The sequence below is a fragment of the Pteropus medius genome, unplaced genomic scaffold (assembly GCF_902729225.1).
Source record: "Pteropus medius unplaced genomic scaffold, Ma_sr-lr_union100, whole genome shotgun sequence".
Classification (NCBI taxonomy): domain Eukaryota; kingdom Metazoa; phylum Chordata; class Mammalia; order Chiroptera; family Pteropodidae; genus Pteropus; species Pteropus medius.
This window is the reverse complement of record NW_024349796.1, coordinates 17652099-17673554: the sequence shown is the minus strand read 5'-3', so window position 1 is coordinate 17673554 and position 21456 is coordinate 17652099. Positions and strand designations below refer to the sequence as shown.

The window sequence follows — 21456 nt, the reverse complement described above, 5'->3', positions numbered from 1 at the left end:
TCAGGAGCAGGAGCTTGGCGAAGAATAGGAGGATTTCTGGCTGTTTGCGTGACGTCCAGGCTCCCCCGATTCAGAACTCGCATTCGTCATGTTCCTGGGGTAGGTTTGTCACCGAGTGTCCTTGCGGACGTAAGTCCTGGCTCTGCCACCCCTGCCCCGTGTCAGGCCTTTGTGCAGATCAGCTCCTGGAAGCTTCCGTTTCCCGGCTGGCCCGCTCCTCGGCTAAAGCTCCAGGGCAGCAGGTTCAGGCATGGAAGGCGTGTGCGTGCACAGACACGCACGAGCATGCCATTGTCTTACACGGGAAAAGCCAAGTGCGGGGGGTGGCGTGTCCGTGCGTGGATGCATGAGGAGGGGGTGGTGTGCGTGAGTGAGCCAGGTCCCTGGGGAGCGGTGCCGGCCGGAAGTGCCGCTGTTGGGGCGGGCGGGACGGGCACACAGAGGGTGATGTCACCGAGGGAGACCGGTCCCTGGGGGTCTGCGTGTTCGCCGTGGCATCTGGGAGTGAAGACGTGCTGAAGTCGCACAGCCCGCTTGAGCACCCCGGCAGGTGTCTCTGGGACACTGGCTCTCGTGTGAAGCGTCGTCCGGGAGGCCAGACTGAAGCCGGCTGTTTCTGCTGAACCAGGCTCTGCGGGGACCTCGGGCGCCCTGTGCCCCGGAGCGGCCGACCCCGTCCTTCCTGGGATTTGCAGAGAGCTGATCGGCTCGTCCGCGGCTGCGCTGGCGAGGGGCTGTGGGGCAGAAAGCGCGGCGGACAGCCTGCTGGGCGGCTTCCTCCGGGTTTACGCGGGGCTGCACGCTGTCTCCCGCGCCCACGAGGACCAGGACGAAGACAGTCCGGACGGCCGTAAGCCCCTCGCCCCTCCGGCCGCGCCCCAATGTTCTCTGCACGCGGCACTGTGGGCTGGGGGCTGCCCCACGTGCCGCGCTTCCTGCCAGTGTCGTGTGTCTGCGTGTGCGCATGTGTGCGCATGGCTCTGCGTGTGTGCATGCGTCCACATGTGTGCATGTTTGTGTCCATGTGTGGACACGTGTCACCTGCGGGGGCCCCTCCCACTAACTGTCCTCCTCCTCCTCCCGAAGTGTTCTCTGACCGCGAGGCCCAGGCGCATACCGTCCGGCTTGCGTGCGCCTTCGGGCAGCTGGTGGTGCTGGCTGCGCACTGGCCGCGCGGCGTGGGCCCGGCCACCGGCGCGGTGAGCCTCGGAGACGAGCTGGGCGAGGCCATCACAAAGCTTGGGAGCCACTTGCAGCTGTTCCTGCAGGTGAGCTGACTTGCTGGGTGTCCCGTGAGGAACTCACTTCCCCCACGAGTAGTTACTGGTCTGCATGTCCCCAAAACTCGAGCTGGAGGATTTTCAGAAGTGGCTTCTGTTTGGAAAGCTTGACGCTGTGGGTGTCTGACTGGCTTGTCGAAGCAGGAGCCCTGTCACTTACAGCTGTTACCACAGTTAATCCCCACCGCACCCGGGAGTCAGGGCCGAGAATGCCACCGTCGTGGGCGGGGGGGGGGAGGGGGGGGACAGTAGCCTGTTCATTTCACAGAGCTGCTCAGGGACAGAGTTGAGACTCGGGCCCAGGATCGTGTCACCACACTCCACTGACCCTCCGTCAGGAGGAGAGGTGATGTCCTGCCCTGCTCACAGGCGGGTTTCGGCTCACGCTCAGTCACAGCCTGGTGATGTTTTGCCAAGGAAACAGACTTTTTTTCTGTTTACCTGTATCAGGTAAGATTAGGTGTGGCTGTGAGGGCGAAGTTGTTGGGTGGATCGTAAGTTCACAGTGGACGAAGGGTCACTTTGGGCGTGGTGCTGAGGGAACAGGTGGGGGGCACGGGGGCGCCATGCCCTGAAGCCTGGCCCTGGGCTGGCGGGAGGGTGGTCCGTGCTGGAAACAGTGACAGAAACGCCTGGTTGGCTCTCAGATCCGAAGGGTCACTAGGGTCGGCAGGTGGCAGAGAGGCTCAGGGTCACCCACTGGTGGAGACGGAGCCGTGGGTGGGAAGCGCCGTCCCTGTCCCTCCCCCGCCATCCCTCCCGGTGACGTCGGCTCATCGTGTCTGTGTGAACCCGGTCGGCCGCACGTGCGGGTCCCACCGGAGCGGCGGGTCTCAGGGCAGAGGCCGCTGTGCGGCTCGGCCGGCCTCCAGCCGTTGGCGGCTACGGGGCTGCGTGTTTTCTGGCCCCGACACCTGCGAAGCGCAGCACTGATCGTCTTCGCGTCGTTTTCCCGTCGCCTCCTCACCCGCCCGCCGTCGCGGGTCACTCTGCCCCGCAGGGATGCTGCGCAGACATTCCGGCCATGGTGGCGGACGCTCAGCAGAACGTGCTCCGCACCGTCCGGAGGGCCGTGAGGTGCGTGGGGCAGCTGGCGGTGCTGCAAGGGAGCGCGCTGCGGTTTCTGGACGACGGCGGCAGCATGGACGACGGGAGCGGCGAGGCCGCCGGCGCCCCGGTGAGCGAAGCCTGGCCGGGGAGGAGGACCGGGGGCGGGACTTCCGGTCCCAGTTCCCTCGTGCCGGGGGCGGGACTTCCGGTCCCAGTTCCCTCGTGCCGGGGCGGGACTTCCGGTCCCAGTTAGCTCGCGCCGTCAGTCGCTTCCACTTTAAGGGCCACGTCCTTTGAATCGTTTCGCGATGAGACCGAAGCGGTTTCGGCCGGGTCGGTCGATGCGCCGCCGGTTTGGGGCCTCGGCCTCTGCTCTTGGGCCGCTGGCCCGAGGGTTCGTGGGCGCGCGCAGCTCGTGGGCTGGGAGTTGGTGCCTGCTCGCTCGATGGGCCTGGCGGCCGCAAGCACAGCACAAGGATGTCACTGAGCCCCGGGGATGTCACTGAGCCCGGCAGGCCCCGCCGCGCGGGGTCTCAAGTGCAGATGGCCCCGCTTCCCGTGTGGACCGTTGGTCCTTATTCCCGCTTTCGTGGAATTTGACGACTCGGAACTTGTTAATTCCTAAAATAAGCACAAAATATAACCAGTATCTGGTGATTTTTAAAAAACGTAAGAGCTGAGTTTGCCAGTTACCGCCTGCACGTCGTCTAGGAGCGCTTCGCGGCCGCCCTGTGGGACGGCGTGGGCTCGGGCCTGAGGCTTCTGCTGGACTCGGGAATCGATGCGGCCGAACGGCTTCAGCGTGAGCTCCGCGGCCAGCACGCCCCGGACGAGGTAGGACGACGGGGAACGGAGCGTGCAAAGCTGGTTTTCAAAATACGCTCACTCAACGAATGAGAAGCTTATAAATTTGTGTATTTTAATATGTGTGAATTATTTTTTGTGGAAAAGGCGTCGACGTCCTTGTGGCGTGGTGAGTCGAGTGACCGCAGCCTGTTGTTAACGTCTCACCGGCTCCCGCCCCGGCTGCGTGGGGGTCGCCCAGTCTGCGATGAACCCCGGGCAAGGCGGGGTGGCGGGGACACCTCGTGGCCACTTTCCGCCTGTCCTTTCCCCGCGTGTCTCCTTCAGATACTCAGGAATGGAAACCACCATTTAGTGACCTAGTATCTTGAATTATGCGTTTGCCGGGGTTTCGCATCTGTGATTTCACATCAGATAGAGAATCAGTGGAGCTTTGAGTGGCTTCCTGAAATAAGCGTCCTATCACGGCCTGCAGCCCCCAGCCTAAAGCATAGGACCGGCACTCTTAGAGGTGGCCCATGACAGAAGGCTAGATGTCACGCTGGAGACCTGTGTTTAAAACCTGGTCTGTCACCTTCCAGCAAGCATTCACCAAGTCCCTCACTGCCCTGACCCCGTCTCTTCCCCTGTCATAGGTGGTAATACCTGTGTCCCGGCTTGGTAGGTGCCAGGGCTGGGGCGGGGGGTGGGGAACAGGCGAGGGTTGGTGGGGCGCACACTTCCAGCTGCAGACAAGAACGTCCTGGGGTGTAACGGTGGCATGGTGGTTCTGGTTAGCACTGCCGTGGTGTCCTCGAGAGCTGCTACGGAGTAAGAGCTCTCGTCACAAGGAAAAGACGAACTATTCGGTAGCTGTATGAGCTGCTGGACATTCACTAGGCTAATTAATTGCTGGTGGTTTCACAATGTATCCAACCGTTAAGTGGTAGACTTTAAGCTAATACAATGTTACACAATACAATAATACAATTATGTCTCAGTAAAGTGGGGGGAAAATGCTCTGTAGAGTTCTCAGCATAATGTTCACTTGGCAACTTGGTTACCTCACCCCCTTCTCAGGGGAGTTTTGGAGATTTCATTCCTATAAGCATTTAAATACAAGACGAATGCTGTTATCATCACAGACGCCAGAGGGTGTCCATGCTGAATGTGGAACAGACGTGCGGTTTATTCTGAAAGGCATCCCGATCCGGGGCCTCTGGACATTTAGTTGTCCCAGTGACAAGACGTGGTCCTGGCGACAGGCTGCATCTCCCTCTGACTTCTGGACGAGAGTGTCCTCCCTCCCAGCCCCACAGAGCCCTGGGGCTTCTACACATCTCAAGAACTCCTCTGTGTAACGAAATGTTTTAACATCGTCCCTAGGTCGCCCAGCAGATGAGAGCTAGTGCCATGGCGTTGATCGGGTCTCTCGAAAACATCTTTGCTCAGTGGAAAACAGTAAGAGAAGGTTTTGTTGTGTTTTGTCATTTCGTTGGGTTCGAGGGTAGTTACTTCGATTCCAGGTTTTCCCCTCAGCCGGGCAGCGCGTCCGAGCTCGTCCGGGTGGAGCACGGGCACCAGCTCTCCGGCCGCGACCTCCCGGCTGTCATAACTGACCAGGTTGAGTGATGGATGCACATCGATTACCATCGGCATATTCTGTCTGTCTCTCACCTCTGCTGGTTTACCGTTCGCTTTTGCTTGGAGAGTTATTAGAGGCTAAAAATTTGTGTTGAATAATCAACATGGTCAGAGATTCTAAAATACAAGTGAATTAGACAAATTACTTTATTCTTATGTCACAGGTAAATAGAAAAATATAAACTAGGTTTGTAATCGATTAAAACCATATTGACTAAGCCTAACTGCCGTGGAGCCTACTCTGTAATTTTTAAAATATTAACTTTATTTATACAGAAAAGTTGCAGAGCTCAAGCACAAGAAAACAATTCTGGATACCAGGATCTGAAGAAGATGGTCAATCTCGCCCCACAATTCTTGAAATTAAAACACTGCTTAGAGCAAACTATTCAGATTATTATTGCTGCACTGAGAGGTGTGTACTCCACTGGCATTTGTAGTTAATCAGAATTTTATAGCTTAAGGCAGCGGTCCCCGTGAGCATCTAATGCCTGATGATCTGAGGCGGAGCTGAGGCGGTGATGCTGGCGCTGGGAGCGGCTGCAGATGCAGATGGAGCTTTGCTCACTCGCCCACTGCTCACCTCCTGCTGTGTGGCCCGGTTCCTAACAGGCCAGGGACCGGTACTGGTCTGCGGCCCGGGGTTGGGGACTCCTGGCTTGAGGAGTCTCAGACATCTTTATTTCTAGTTTAAGTCATTAACTGAAGTTGACATTATTTACCAATATAGGAACTTGTGTGATTGAATTCGTGTTTAATATATGTCAGTACTTCCGCCTAAATAATTCGATCCCCAAAACAAAACAAACCCCCACATGCTTATTTAGCAGCCACGCTGAATAATCCTAGATGCATTGGAACTGTCCCACAGGGTTACTCTGACGTAAAGAAATCTGGATCACAGAACTGACAGGTGCCTACGGAAACACGGGAAGGTTAGTTAACGCCCCCTTCTTCCCGCACAGGACGCCGCAGTGACCCACAGCTGCTCGGGGACTGCGTCGAGAGTCTCTGCAGCTTGGCCAGGGACTTGCGTGATGACGGAGGTGCTCGCGATGACGTCAGTGTGCACGATGACGATCTCGGCGGCACGCATGCTCCCAGAGACAGCTGTGCGAAGAGCTGCAGGGACCTGGAGTCTGCGGCCAGGTCGCTCCTCTTCTGTCTGGGGGCTGATGGGGGCCCCGGGCTGCTGACACCATGAAAAAGCCCAGGAGGTTGGCGACGGTCCATGTCGGGCAGGGCCGGCCACGCAGGGGACACAGGCGTGTCCCGGTGCGGCTACACACTGCCTTCCCAGCCCCAGCTGGGCTCATGGCCCTGACCGCGTGCGCCGAGGATGTGGGCCCGAGCCGGTGGAGAGTGAGTCGGTGCCGGTGGCCCAGGCAGGCGTGTCGGGCGGGCGCCTCACACAGCCCAGGGTACGCAGCACGCTCTGTGATGTCAGCCTTTGTCTTCGGTGCTGACACGCTGCCCGCTTGGTGGTTGCCCGGTTCATGGATGGTTCTTCGTCCCTGGGCGCAGACGGAACCAGCAGCAGCCGAGCACCTGTGCTTCCCCCCAGGAAGGTGGGGACAGGGGAGCGAGGGTGACGGGGACAGGGTGAGCTCGGCCACGCAGGCCTCGCTGCGTGTCCATGGGCCGAGCGCTGGGTGCTCAGCTGCTTTAAAATGGTGCGGGGCAGCAAACTGCTTCCTTATTTTATTTTCTTGGTCTGTGTGGGTGTGGGTTCTGAAGCCGTATCCGTGTTCTCACGGCGATGCTCTGCCGAGGGCACGTGGGCTCCATGCACACAGGACTTTTCCCGAAGGTGGTACCTGTTCGAAGAACCTAAACTATCAGTAGTGTTTTTTATCCTAATGTTCAGTATTTAATCTTTGTTTTCTGCACTTGCTCTCATGACTTTATTGGTCAGAAACCAGTGTCTTCATAAAATTTTGTATGTTTATATATTTATACTCTGAACTAAATCCTTATACAGTATGTAAATGAGTGAAACTATATTTGCTATTGGAATCATGTACGCTAATAAATAATATAAAGGGAATGCATTTAATAAATCTTGTCGGCTGGAGAATTGTCTCTTGGTCTAAGGTTTTTTTGAAATATATTTTATTTTCTTCATTTGTTTTATTCCTGACTCAAAATTGCTGATAACAGCTATCGCGGCATGCAAATCAAACACATACCTAGGAAACACTAAACATATTAACATCATTATGACAACTGCTTAGATTTTTTGAAAAACATCGCTCTGCCCCTTTAATTGGTCGTGTCTAAAATTAGTTCCCCTCGGGTGCTATGGTGGAAAGAGCATGAACTTGAACTTTGAGGTTTGACACATTTCTCACACACCTGGGGTGTGAACCCCAGCAAGGCTGCTTAGTGTCTGGATGGCCTCGGAGAAGGGGCTTGTTGTCTTCACACCTATTTCCTGGTAGAAAGCAGAGTGATTCCCATGCCACACATTAAGCTTAAAATGAAGAAACCTTAGGAGTAAGTCCTGGTGAGTAGTAGATGCCAGTATCTGTTAGAGTCTGCCCGTCGTTCCCGGCACTAGCTGCAAAGCCCTTGTCATCGTGCATACAAGACCACACGGTGCAAGTCTGTGTCAACATTTTATGTGTACCAAGTAGGCTTGCAATTGCTTCCACGTGACATACTTGAACATGTATCTGCCACCAACAGGCCCCACGATAATAAGAACTAGAAGGAAGGAAGATATAGGGCTGTGCGAGTGTCTGTCATGAGGTCTATCTGAAATTTTTAGCAAAATATTTAGTCTGCTTAAGGAATTAGCATACTCTAATCTGCAGGGCCTGTGTGCTAATCACTATTCTGAGAGTTATCTAAATATAAATCCCAAAGGCTATGGAGCAAAAGTGGAGAGACTATTCAGGTGACAGTTCGCAACCTGAGGGAACCTCTGGTGGGAACCCAAAAGGCATCCCCCACCCCTGTCCCCCACACCCATCCCCCACACGATGGGGAGGCTGCCTTTTGCAGAGCAAGTGCTCACCCAGATGCCCAAGGTCTGTCTTATGCAAATAGGTTTCGAAGTTGTACAGTCGGATTGGTCAGTATCACGTGATGATTGGTTGGTAGAGAGCAATTGTGATTGGTCGGTGTAGATGTAGATGAGGTTGTGATGGTGCAGCTCTGATTGGACGGGGGAGGCAGCTCTCACTCCATTGGTCAAACCACAAAACCAGGAACTCCCTCATAAGGGAGGGCTCAGCCCAGGGGGCTGACAGGGGCAGGTGCAGGAGGCTGCGCTCACCTAGGCTCACCTGTGGCTTCTGAAGGGCCGGGTGTGTGAGAGGCCGCTGCCAGCACCAGCTGCTGGACTCTGGCTATGAACTTGTGCCCAGTGAGCTGTGAGGAGTCCACTTGGACAGAGGTGCTTCTCCCTGGGGTGCACAATGGCCTCAGCTTCCTGTGCAGGGTTTGTCAGGTAGGCTTGTGCGCTGGGCCTTGTAAGTCGCTGCGACTGTGTGATATAATCAATTGTGAGCGTTTTCGTCTTTAACTGTTACTAGTTTTCAGTGCTCTCAGAAGTGGGGTGTGGGCACCTCGTTTGCTCATCTGAGACCCGGGTTCATTCACTCGTTCCAACCGGTGTTTAATGACAGGCATACTTCTAGTGCAAAGCATGGAAAAAGCCTAGATCGCCTCAGAGCTTGTTGGGTCCCCAGGTGTTGCTGACATGAGGCTTTCTCCAGAGGGTTCACACGGCGCCACCTGTCCCCCCAGGTGACCTGCCCCAGGGAGACCCCTGTGGAGCTCAGTAAACCCCGCCTTTGGACCCGAGACCAGCAAATGAGGAAAGGCTTCTTCCCTCCTAGATTCGGGTTCCTTTTCCTTCGCTCCGCCCTTCGCTGACCCGCGGGCCCTCCCCGCACACAGCGGAGGGGATGCAAGTCGGTTCAGGTGGACGGCGAAGTAACGTTAAAGGGCCCCAGACCCCGGCGAGGGCGGAGCGGGGACTCGGCCTCCGCCTGGGGAGGCGTCAGCAGCCCTGGCAGAAGCGTGAGCAGCTTCTGCTGGAGCCAAGTGCGGCTGTGACCTTCTGGGAAGCTGGGGCGACTCACGCTGCCGCTGGCCCCAAGGCTCTGTAGCCAGACTTTTTTTTTTTTTTTAAATCCAGTGAGTCCCTAAGCATCCCTTTCCCACAAAGTGACTGCCAGCGAGGGCTCGCGTGCCTCTTCTCTGGCGTCGCCCCGGCTGGTCAGCAGATGCGTGAGGGGCGGGCAGGTCTGGTGATAATGCAGGTGAAGTCGAAGGTAATGGAACTCGTTTGTCGCAGATTTCAGCGTTTAACCTTAATTTTTTTTTTTAAATTTTTGAGTGGTTCCTTGTTTCCATTCTTTTTTCCAAAGTGAAAATGTGAGTTTAGAGTGAGGCTACCTTCCCTCCAAAGGGGGCGCAGAACTCAGAGCGGGGGCGGGGGGGACGGGGCGGCGGAGGGACAGGCCGAGGCCAGGCGTGCGGCTGGGGGGTGGGCGCGAGGTGGCCGGACGCGCGGGGACGGGCGGCTGCCACCTGGAGGCCGGAGTCCACGGCCGCAGGGTCGCGGGCTGGTCCCCGGCAGGGCTGCGAGGGAGGAGGTTCACCCAGGCCCCTGCGAGGTCCCACGACAGGCGTAGGGCGGAGGGCGACGAACTAGCGTCCCCGCATGCGCTGCTCCCCGCCCAGGGCCCTGCAAACCGGGGGGCGCGGCTCTGCCAGGCCCGGCCGCGCGTCCCCTGCGCCCCGTGCGGGCCACGCGTCGCCCGGGCCCCGATGACCGTCCCGACTGTCACCCGCGTGCGCGGCGCCGTCCTGCCCTGTCGCTCTCACCCGGGCAGGGCAAGGGCCAGACGCCAACAGGGGACGAAATAAGCTAGGACCCAAGTCAGGGGACACGGGCACGTTCGTTGCTCAGAAGAGGCTCTGTCCTGCCCCACAGACACAGTGACCGCTTCCGACGAGACATGCAGAGACTTTCCTGGTGACTCAGCTTCACCGAAAATAAACGACCAGAGGCGACGCTTCATCACTTACCCGGTATTTCACTTAATCCCGCAACAGCCTCAGGGCGGGTGGATCGTGAACAGGGTGTCGCCTGGCAGCGCCCGCTGCTTGGCTCAATGGCGACACCTGCAGGCAGAGGAGACAAGTGCGGAGGCCCTGCCCGCCCCTCCTGAAACGCGTCGCCTCCTTTTTCAGGCAGAAAGGGTTTACTTTCAAACCAATCACCAATTATTAGAGAGATTTTTAAAAATGACTCATCTCAGAGGCAGTAGGTGTTTCGTTCCCGCCGAGATGCCTTTCGTAATTGACTCCAGCGGTGACAGGGCTGGGCGGTGTCATGTCAGTCAGCTGAGGTGGGCTCCCCCCTGCTTTGGGCCGGGGCAGGGAGCTTCTCGCTGGCCGAGGGCTCCAAGCCACACTGCAGACTCACACTTGAGGGAAGGGACGCGGGTGAGGTGTGTGGACAAGTGCCGGCTCCATGTCTCCTTGGCACAGACGTGGACAGAGCAGGGACACCACCCCTCTCCCGGGCACTGCAAAGTGTAGCTCTTGTCCCCCGTCTCCTGGGAGGGCCATGGAGGCTGTGCCGGGGATGTGTGGGCTTAAAACCTGTGAATCGAGAGTCCTGGAAGCTGTCACCGCTGCCCTGTAGGGGACGGGGAGGGGGAAGGGCGCCCAGCTGAGCAGAGCGAGAGAGGCCATGACAGCCGGCAAAGGCCCTCGGTGTCAGGGTCGTCATCCAGAGTACGTGCGGCTTGCTGACAGGTTAGCGAACACACCTCGCTTCCGCCGTACACCAGCGCTGACACGTTCGTCTGTTTCTGGATGGCTCCAGCCCCGCCATGGGCCAGCTTTACGGGGTCACCCTTCAGCCCTCCCGTTTTTCCCCCCGTCAAGTCAAGAAGCCTGAATTTCCTGTCACAGACACCAAAGGACCATTGTGGACCAGGTCTAGGACGGATAGAAAGGTGACGTGGTGCGCACAAGCCTGCCGATGCCGCTCGCGGAAGTTCGCCGGCTCCATCCGGCTGTAGACTCACTTGCTGCAGGTGGTCGTCCCAGTCCAGGACGGCCCCCTGCTTTGTCCTGGCCCCCGGGGCCTGGGAAGCACCGGTCCAACTAGAAAGACCATGTCCAGGCAGGGGAGCAGCGGCTCCCAGCTCCGCCCGCCTGGGGTCACGGTTCTCTTGCCCACTCCCCGCACTCGATGGCGGACGGCGGGGAGGCCACGCCCTCGGCTGCCGCAGAGCACGTGCCGGACGCTGTGCGTTCGCCTTTACAAAAGTCCCATTAATCTTGCCGTTCCGTACCTGAGGAAAAGGTGACGTGACTTGCCCGAGGTCACGAGAGGCTGGACTGGGGTTTGAACCCAGGGCGCCCCAGCAGGCAGCACCCCTCCTGTGTTGTTATTCTGCCTCGGTGCTGGAGGTGGCTGCTCCGGGAGACGTGAAGGAAATGCCACATTTAAGTAAAACACGAGTGCGGCCAGCTCTGCCCGCCGGGCTCAGTTCCCGCCCGTCCTCGCTGGCTCCTGCTGTGCAGTCAGGAGCTTGAGCGACTGGATTGGGAGTCGATGCAGGTAAAACGAGAGAGGGTGATGTTTGCCCTTGACGTCTGTTTGAAACATACAGCCACACGGGCAGCTTCGAACGAGTCTTGGTACCTCTGAGCCTCCTCCCAGCTGTCTAGTTAGTTACCCAGGAAACCCGGCCGCCTGGCCTTCCGAGCCTTCTAGAACTTAAACACGAGAAGGCTGTGACGCTTCACCTAGTCACTCTAATTCCAGCGAGCGGTCTGTCCCCGCTCCTGCCTCTGGGAGGTCAGTGTCACGTGTCGGTGGCAGAGTCTCACACTGAGTCGCCTGTGACGCTTCAGGTTTTGAATTTGGTCTGTAAACCCGTTTTCTGCTGACTCTGCTGTTCTGTAAGGGACAATGCTCTTTCCTCCGTGACCCCAGGCGGGCGGAGCTGGGAGCCGCTGCTCCCCTGCCTGGTCGTGGTCTTTCTAGTTGGACTGGTGCTTCCCAGGCCCCGGGGGCCAGGACAAAGCAGGGGGCCGTCCTGGGCTGGGAGGACCACGTGCAGCAAGTGAGTCTACAGCCTGATGATGGAGGAGGGGCGGGGGGCGGGCTGAGAGCCTTTGGTCTAGGCTCCCCAGAGCCTTGTAATGAAAGCGACTTTTCTTCTGTCGGGCTGGCATCTCTGATGTGCTCGGTGTCCACTTCTTTATTCTAAGTCATGTGATTCAAGTCAGGTGCACGGTTACAGTGTTCCATCCCTGACCCCAAGGATGGCCATGTGACCTAGGCCCTACCAAGGAGAGAGAGAGAGAGAACACAGAGGCCTGATGATTTCGGTGTAGTCCCTGGATCCAGCTGTGCCTGAAGCAGGAACTGCTCGCCTGGCCTTTAGGTTCCCATTACTGATGACTGAAAGAGCTCTGACAAGTGTCTGGGACTGGGGACGGGGTGCAGCTGAAGGGGCTCAGCCTGATGGGTGCGTGTGGTCGTCCCTGGCCCAGAGGCCAGCAATTCTGTGGCAGAATGGGGCCACCCAGCCCCGTCCCTGCGCAGTGTGGTACTGCTTCCACAGCCAGCCCCGGAAGCCCCGGCACGGGGCCTGGCAGGCTGGGGGCTCTTCGCTGAACTCTGTCACCTGTCCCCTCACCCCAGGAAGGACAGAGCTGTGGACAGGGGTGAATGGCTCCAGCTGGTCCAGGGAACAAACAGTGGCCAGCGTGGGGACAGAAAAAGGCCTGACTCCAGGGCACATCTTCTGGGGAAAGGTACTAGGTGAGGCCGTGCTCGTGGGAGGGCGCCGAGGTCCCTCCATCGTCCAGACCGGAGTGGAGGTGCAGCTGCTCAGAGCTGGGGTCTGCAACCCCTCCCTGGACCCCCAGGCTGACTCGTTCGTGCGCCGTCCCAGCAGGTGGCCAAGGCCTGGCCGTGGCCAGGTGCAGCCAGCACAGCCCCAGCTCCAGACTCTGGGAGGAGGAGGGTGCTTCTGTGACGGGCCCCGCCCCTTCCTCTCCCCTGTGGTGTCTGCCAGCGTGACCCCTGGCCCTTCGTTGAGTCCCCCTGCGGCCACTGTCACAGGGAATGCATGTTCCCTCATCCACTTTAGGTCCCGACATTTATAGGAACTAGACCTCCCCCTGCAGCTCTAAAACCTCGATCAGACGGCTGTTGCCGCTGCATGGTTACTTTGTCCTTAAAGAGCTGACATTTCCTGTTTCACATCCACTGGCCCAATGCTGGGAGAAAACAGGCTGGGAAATCCGTACGAAGCGTCCAGTTTAATTCAAGCCCTTGCTGGTATTTCCAAGAAACATGGTCAGCAAGTGAAGCTACGCATTTCTGCTGACTCTAGGTGAATTTGGGCCTCGTGGTCACGTGACCTGTTGAGCACGCCCCGAAGGTCTGTGCCCTCCTTGCCACGTGCGTGGAGCTGTCTAGCTTGTCCTCTCCGCCTCGGAAGGACGTGTACCCCGATCAGAAAGTGCACGGGTTTCTGGAACAGTGCGGGTTCATGTTCCCTTGGTTATTTTTTTCCTTTCCCTGCTTTACATCACAGCAGGATTTAGAATAAGCTGACAACCTAAGTGTAGTTGGCTCAGCAGATAGGACGCCGAGGTCTCGAGAGGCCGCTCCCCTGGCCTGTTCTTCAGAAGAGGTTGAGCTATTGAGGGCGACACGTCGTAATCCGCCCGCCCCCGGCATAATCCTGGCGGGGAATGCATGTGCCGTGGCGTCACCCGTTGCTTTCCTCACGAGGCCTTTCCTAAATCCTCAGAGCGGGAATGGTCTTCTTGAAAGTCCTCGTGACTGATGCGAAGCGACGTGGCTCCTGGATGCCCCGGGGACAGAGCGAGGGGTTGGAGGAGCGTTTGGGGGGAAGCCTGGGAGGGGCTTTGGGCCGCGGGGAGGAGGCCTGACTTAAAAGCTCACGAGGCAGGAACCCGAGATGCTAGGACGTTTCTCTTTTCTTCCATCCATGAAGCCGACTTCAGAACGGATTTGCGAGAGAGGAGGCAGGCCCTGGCGAGCGAGGCGCGGTGTGCGGAGCTGGCCCTGTGCGGCGACAGCCTGGAGGGCCCTGGACGTCCCTCCCCGTCCCCGCGTCTCTGCCGGCCTCGCTCCCCGACACCTGAAATGGCTGAAACTGTTCAAAAATACTCACCTCCCGCTTCCCACGTTCAAAGATGGCAGCTTCTTGGCCGGAGTGTCGGGTTGCAGCAGGGTGCTGGCTTCTAGGCGAGGCTGTCGCCCCTGGGGTGTGATCGCGAGGGCGGGGTTGGAAAGGGCTCCCTGCTCCCCAAATCTAAGTGGCCCCCCATGTGCTAAGATTTCCACCACCGGTCAGGCCTTTGGGGCAAAATTTAGGTCCAAAGTAGAGGCTCCTGGAAGCTGGGACCCTAACGTGCTTGATTTTACCTAAGTTTACAGAACCCGAGAGCTTTCTACGTGCTTTAGTTTTATACGGAACTGAAGGGCAAATAAGCAGAAGCCAAAGTCCAGAGAGAGTCCAGGCTGTTTCGGTTCATTCTCTCCCTCCCCTCCCCAGCTCTTTGCTTCTTGGAGGCAGCCCTTTGCATCCCCCGCCGCCCCCAGCACTTAGCCAGCAGGCTTCCAGAAGCTTCCTCGAGTCCACACCTTCTGTCCTCCCCCAGGTGACCGGGAACCTGCACGCTGTTCACGCAACGTCAGGGAGCAGTAGGACAGCGGCGGGGACCCTGCTGGGAGCGGGGTGAAGGAGCAGAGGCTTGCTGGGCCACCGCGCTCCGGTCTGCGGGGACAGGAGGACCCGGACGTCCAAGCTCTGCTTGCCTGTGGCAGGACAAAGGGTGTCGGGAACCCACGCTTCTGTTCCAGCCCCAGAGCTTTCTGTCCACCGCGGGCAAAGCCTTCGTCCTTGTCGGGATGCGAAACACCTCCACCTTCGGGTCAGGGTCCCCTGGGATGAGGTTGCAAAGAGGCCAGTTTATGAGGACCGCAAGTGGCACCTCTCAACCTGGAGTCTCACGAGTCGGCTGTGGTGTCGATACATCAGATCCTGGATCCACGGGTCTGGGGCTGTGGTTTCGCCACGTCTGATGACACACCGGCAGAAGCCAGGGGCACCCCGAAAGTGGGTCCTGGGCCAGGCACTCGGTCTGCGTGGTGGCCAGGACTAGTAGCAATAATGCTCTAGCGGTGGTCACCAGCAGGAGCAGTAATAACGCTTCGGAGGTGGTCGCTGGTATGCGTAGTAATATTCGAAATAGCTTTACTCTTCTCTTGGTCTAGGGAATAGCTTCCAGATCAACCTCTGACCCCAGCACTAACCTAGACGATGGTATATTTTGAAGACAATTTATAGCTCGAGCTCTTTTTCCCAAAGAACTGCCCCAGGCGGCCCCTTGAGAGAGCGGACTTCTCACGATCTGGGAAGAACATGGGTTTAGTTCCTTCCGTTCCTCCCATTTACTAAGGGCTCGAGGCCTCTGCCTTTCTCCTCGACTGCCAGTGAGGAGCTGTTCTCCGTCTGCCTTCCTCCGGCGAAAGTCATGTGACAGGCAGCTCTGGGCTTCCTGTCCGCTCGGCCTGTGAACCATTTAACCTCTGTCACCCCCAGAGAGGCCGCGTCTCAGGGGCGGGGGATGCGTTTGCTCATAAAGCACTTTAAGGTCTTCTGGGATGAATGTAAACATGCGATGTATTATTCATCAGCATCATCGCCTCAGCCCCCGCCCGGGCCTGACTCGGTTGGGAAGGGCCAGGATCTCCTCTCGCGGCGAGAGGCCTGGCACTGCACAGCGCCCCCGCGTGGCGGGCTGTGTCCAGATGGGACCGGAGGTGCCTGTGAAACCCCTTCCGTGACCTGCGTTGGTCACAACAGTGTTGCTCCAAGTACAGGGACCTGCGCTCCGTCCGCCATGAGCAGTGGTCTGGCAGAGTGAATGTTTCTGTTTCACCCCGTCCGAGTTGCCGAGAATCGCGTTGAACTTCGCTGCCCCTACTTCATGTGTTAGTTAGTACTGGATACTGAATGCAGATAATTTTTCTAAAAATCAGATTTTTGGGTATGATCATGAAAGTATTTCCAAGCTCATTCATCAACATGTAAGAAGAGTATAGAAATGGAAGGAAGGAAGGAAGGAAGGAAGGAAGGAAGGCAGGCAGGAAGGAAGGAAGGAAGGAAGGAAGGAAGGAAGGAAGGAAGGCAGGAAGGAAGGCAGGCTAGGAGGGTCCCGTGTTGGATGTTTTACTTTATCATTTTCTAATTTATTTTTAAATTGCAGTTGACATACAATACTACGTAAGTTTCAGGTGGATGACAGAGTGATTACAGGAAGTTTTAACAGGTCAGACCTGGACACAACGCTTGCAATGGCCACAGTTGGGTCCCATGACCGTCCCTGCCTGCGAAGGACCCCAGACGGCACAGCAGCATGGCCAGATGAGGTGAAGAGCACAGTGGCTTCTGCCACAGGACCCGACCCTTTACGCATGTGTTCATTCATTCACGGACGTCTGCCGAATGGCCATCGTGTGGCAGACACTGTCCGCGGTTGAGACAGCCGTGCCCAGGACGGCAGGAGAGTGCGCCTTCAGGAGGTGCGGTCTGGGGTGTGGACCCCCACTTAGGGGCCGTGCGAATGTGAGCTGTTCGAGCTGCTGGGTGGGGGTGAAGGGGCTGCACGGGGCAGGGTACAGCGAGCTCCTGTCACACTCCCCGTACCGCCATTGGTGGCCTGCTGTACGCTGACCAGCCCCACAGTGCGTCCTCGCTTATCGTTGCCGATAGGGTCTGTGACCTTCCACGTGTGACGAAACCCGCGTTGTCACCGGCGGGTTGCCGTGAGCGAGAGTGCCGTTCCTGTGGCATCTCAGCAGCGATACGATGCGATGACATTGACCGCGAGCGTGTTCTTTGGGGACGTGTCCTCGATGCCGACAGCTGGCTGTCGCTGGGAAGGCATGTGCGCCTTCCTCCCAAATCTCAGAGTAGAGATTTGCACATCTACTTTTAATGTTTGCTTAGTAAACGGCTGGGTTTTCCTTTCACCCCAAACATCATTTATCCAAATATTAAAAAAAAAAAAAAATCTAAAGAGTTGATGGGTTTTATTATGGCCCGTGTGTACTTTTCATGCTGAGGAAGGGAAACCATTTATCTGAGGCCGAAGCGCTGTAGCCAGTACCACAGTGGGAGAGTCGGCGGCTGTCCCGGAGGTTTGCCCAGTAAACCTGGCCTTGGAGGGACAAAGGGGAGGCCAGCCCCGCGCTGCAGTGCCCGCCATGGCCACTGGATGGCAGCGTCTCACAGGCCTGCGAGAGCAGGTCTCACTTGGACGCCAGTCCTGGCTTACAATGAACTTGAGAAATGAAAGGACCAGAGGAAAAAAAAAGTCTTTTTTCTTTTTTTTGGTTCTTAATATTGTGAAAAGAACCTCTCGCTAAGCACTCTCAGAAAGTTCTTTCGTGTCATTTCGTGTCAAAGTTCTTTCGTGTCCATTTTTCATACCTAGAGGCCAACAGAAGTAGCACAGTTATTATGTTTTATGGGCATGGCGTGTGCATGCGCGCAGCGTGGGGTGTTCGCAGTCACTTTGGGGCGCCCTCCGAGTGTGACGTCTATTCTTGGCTTTCCATGAACATCCGGGAGCAGGTCTTGATTGAGGCTGCTGATATAAATTCCCATGTTTTTCCCTCGTGAAAAAAAATAAAACGAGACATTTATATGGAGACGTCCGGAGACTTTGGAAGATGCTGGGGGACCTTCTGGCCGTTTGTCCTGGGGGCAATCACGAGACTATCCAGCCCAGAGTGGGAGCCAGCTCACGTTGTGTTCGTTGTTTAGTTTAATTCGCGTCTAAATGGATTTCCCAGGGAACTCAGTCTTGGCGGCAATTCTGTAGGCATGGACGATGATGCCTCATAAGAAAGCGTCACTGATAATAATCACAGCAGTCTGTCGAGACGTCGCTATGGGCCAGCACCGTTCTAAAGGGTTCAACGTGTCATCTCAATTAACCCTCACTCGAGCCAGATACGAAAGAGTCTGTTAATTTGTGGGAGACTGGGGCACAGAAAAGGTGAGCAGCTTGCCCAAGGTCACAGAGCTCTCAGTTGCAGGTCGAGGATCTGAACGTAGGTTTACCTGACTCCAAAGCCGATTGAATAAAAAATCGAGCTCTTGTTTTTCTTATTCATCACATTTTTATCCCCCGTTAAGCGGTAAGCTTTGTACATTTGCATTTCTCTAGTCTGGCGTTTGCTTTTAGAGGGCGGGTCTTCGTAGCAACGCTGCCGCCCCTCCCCCCAGGAAAATTTAATTTCTGTATTTACCAAAGAATTTAGCCAATATTTAAATTATTTTCAGAGGAAAAATGAAGTTACGCGATCTAGACAAAGATTTTTTCCTAATCTGTCTTTGTATGAAGTCACGTGATGGTAAAAAAATCTTTCTTCACTTTTTCTTATTACTCTTAAGAAGTCAGCAGAATCTAGGACATGGAAGTGACTGAAATCAGGGAAGGCAGGGTGGCCGTCCCGAAGGGGACAGCTGGGAAGGCAGCCTGTGGATGCAGTGGACAGTGGAGGCGTCCAGGTGGGGACAGGGGACGGGTGACGTGGGCCGTGTCAGCTCCCCGCACCCCAGGGGCCAATCACCGTTTTTCTCGGGTCCACATGAGCAGCACAGAGCTGTTCTCGTCGGCCATCTCCTATAAGTTCTCCGTTTAAGCTTCGTCCCTGATTCTCAGCCTCAACGAGAAGCAGCTTTGGGGTTCCTGCGGTGGTCCCTGGCCTCCGCATGCCGTCAGCTTGTGGGTTTACTCTGTGTGTGTAACTGGAAAACTCCCCATGGGACTGGGAAGAAGCATCACCGTCACTACAAAAACGGGCTCCCAGTGCCACCCCTGGGCGGGGCGAGCTCCTGAGGCACAGCCCTGGAGAGGTGACGGGCAGGCGGGCTTTGTTCCGGGTTAGTAGGAGGGGACAAGGGCCTGGGGAAGAGGAGGCAACTCGATGACATAAAACACATTATGGTGCCTGCAGTGGCAGAGCTTGTTGGTGGCTTGTGGTATGTGGGGACCAGCGTGGTTTTGCAGTGGCCCTGGTGGCCCCCCCGCAAGTCCCCACGGGGGTGTCGATGTTCCCAAAGGGACGCCCTTCGTGCAAGGCCACCCTGCCAGGGCCCCCTCCTCCCGCGTCTCCTCACCGCATCCCCCCCTCTCGTTTGTCTCTTACTTTTGGCCAAAGACGAGAAGGAACCATCTCCAAACGTGGCCTCTCTTTTTCTGTCCACCACTGACGAGTCCTCAGTCTCTCCTCCATGATCCTCAGTCGTTTTTGGCAGATTCACAGAGGAAATGAATTTCGTGTTTTAACAGTTCTGTTATCGAATGTCGTGTGTGACGAATAAATTAAGTCACCAAGAAAGCGGGGACGCAGCTCGTCACGGAGCAGCGCCTGTGCCCTCGCCTCTGTGTGCAGGTTCCACGGCTGCGGCCCTGTCCAGCATCCCCACGCCTCCTGTGTGGGGCTCACTTCATCTCCAACCTCCAGTGGTTGTGTCTCTGGATCCCCCAAATCTTTGGGCTGATACCCAATGGGCCGGCGTTTGCGTAAATCGATGCCTGTAAGCCAGTCACTTGGGGAACGCGGAGCTGGGGTTTTTTATGACTCAAAGGACAGTAAAAGCAGCTTCCACGCGGGCAGACACAAGTTTTGTGATTGAGTTATTAAGTTCTCGTTAGAGCCAGGCATCCCTGTCTGACGCCCTGCGGCCTGTCATTTCTCGAGGGAGCAAACTGCCGGCGATGAGCCGGCACCGCCTGGAAGACCCCGGCACCTCGCGCACGCCCACCGCCCACCGTCGGGGCCGCGATCCTAGTCCGGGCTTCCCGGGAGGGTGCGTTAGGTCACGGCCACCCAGCTCTGCCTTGGGCTGTGTCAGCACCTTCAGTTCTCAGCGGTTCGTCTTGGTTCCTGTGTTCGGGTGTCGACGCGGCCTTCGAGAGTAGGCCGTGGGCCAGAGCTGGCCTCCAAGCCAAGAGTGGCTTCTGCGTTTTCGAAAACAATCAGGAGAATCATATTTTGCGATGTGAAAATTATACGCAATTCACATTTTCATGTAGGAGAAAGTGACACAGCTCCGGCCGGCCGTGCGTCAGCACGACACCTCATCGACCCCGCTGGAGGGTCCCCACGGGGGCCAGTGCCCACGTCAGCCCCCCTGGGGGCTGGTTAGACCCGCACGGTGGCGTGTGCAGGCATAGGGAACCCAAGAATTATTAACAAGTCAAGTGCCAGCTTCAGGGACCTCTCAGGTTCATTTCAAATATTTCATATTGGTAGAAAGATTTTCAATGATCACATACTATTTAGGTCAGTTTTAGAAATTAAAATAATTTAATTTTTTAAAAAGTTTTAGAAATTAAAATAATATAATATTTTTAAAAACCCCTTCTTAACTGGGCACTAGCAACGTATTCGTCACCAGCCGCCCGGCCCTCGTCTCCTGCTGCTGTAGGGACAGGGTGGAAGGCACCCAGCAGGTGCGGGCACTCTGCACATGTCATCTCATTTACTCCTGCCAGATGGGGAAATGGAAGCTTCTAGAAGTTAAGGAACAGGCCGGAAATCACACAGCTGCCTAAGACTTATCTCGTTTCCAAGACCGTGAGCCCCTCTTGTTGTTGGCAGGTGGCCGCAGAGGAGGACGGGGTCCCCAGAGCGCAGCCCACCACGCAGGAACGAGGACTGTCACCGCAGTCACCGACAGCCACGCTGGTGGCAGGGACGGAAGGGACGAACGACCTTTCTCACATTTTGCCTAGGGTCAAAGTGCAACTCCGAAATCGAGCGATCGCTCCAGAAAGCCCCGAGTCATCTTTGAACTCTGCACGGTGGCCACAGGCCCTGGCCAGCGAGTTCGGTCCTCGGTGCATAGTGTTCCAGCCACCGAGCTACGGTGACCGGTCGCGGTGACCAGACACGGCCGTGCGAAAACCTGTGCTGATTTGCCGCAAAGCTGTTTTCCAGAAAATCGACCGTGATAGACATTCCTTGAGGGCCGATGTCCAGGGTTCTGAGGAAGCACTTGCAGCATCGAGTGCCACATTAGTGACCCCAGAAACAGCCGCTTTTCCTCCTGCCGGGTAACTAGTGGCCCGTGGAACTGTGCCGACCGTGGCTGTAGGAGAATACGGTCGAATGCACATGGTTCAGAAAGTCCCCTTAGCAGTTCCGAGTCCCCATGTCCCCAGGAGTGCAGGGCATCCACGTGCTCTTACCTCGGGGCGACAGAGCAAGCCAGCCGAGGTGCAGAAGCCACGTGCCTGGTGAGTGCGGGACGGTGTCCGTCACTACTTTTCTGAAATGTTTTGTAAGGCGACCAGCGGGTGAGCCGTGCGTGAGCTCCCCGAGACGCCCACGCAGAGGGAGGTGTCAGCTGCGAGCCGCTGTCTGCGTTAGCTCGATGGCTGCTGCCGTGCGTCATCACGGCCACGTGTAATCGGGTGACACAGCAACGGGCACTCAACTCGCCGTCTGCACGGCTGACACAGGGATTCTGAGGCATGCCTCCTTTTTCAACAGCCTCGGGACGGTCACCCGTTACCTGCCGGACACTGGCGTAGGCTGGCTGAAGGAGAAGGCACAGGCACGCCACGAGTGTCCCCAGCTCGCAGGTGGGGAAGC

General features: G+C 56.9%; 1 protein-coding gene and 1 long non-coding RNA gene across 10 annotated transcripts in view; both read left to right on the top strand.

The window, feature by feature from the left end:
• The window catches only part of KIF14 (kinesin family member 14), a 33349-nt gene extending 26514 nt beyond the window's left edge, over window positions 1–6835 (top strand). For 7 of the 9 annotated variants that reach the window (XM_039883510.1, XM_039883509.1, XM_039883508.1 and 4 more), the window contains 8 exons: window positions 5–99; window positions 629–850; window positions 1087–1268; window positions 2281–2457; window positions 3042–3164; window positions 4500–4574; window positions 5034–5172; window positions 5723–6835. In XM_039883510.1, coding sequence (XP_039739444.1) covers window positions 5–99; window positions 629–850; window positions 1087–1268; window positions 2281–2457; window positions 3042–3164; window positions 4500–4574; window positions 5034–5172; window positions 5723–5961 — 1252 coding nt within the window. In that variant the 3' untranslated portion in view covers window positions 5962–6835. Of the gene's footprint in view, window positions 1–4; window positions 100–628; window positions 851–1086; window positions 1269–2280; window positions 2458–3004; window positions 3165–4499; window positions 4585–5033; window positions 5173–5722 lie in introns of those variants that run through there. The other 2 variants (XM_039883512.1, XR_005657435.1) reach the window with 2 other exon arrangements.
• Window positions 6836–7588: 753 nt separating this feature from the next.
• The window catches only part of LOC120619243 (uncharacterized), a 60624-nt gene continuing 46756 nt past the window's right edge, over window positions 7589–21456 (top strand). Inside the window, exon 1 of the long non-coding RNA XR_005657438.1 lies at window positions 7589–8211. This is a non-coding gene — a long non-coding RNA (uncharacterized LOC120619243). The remainder of the gene's footprint in view (window positions 8212–21456) is intronic.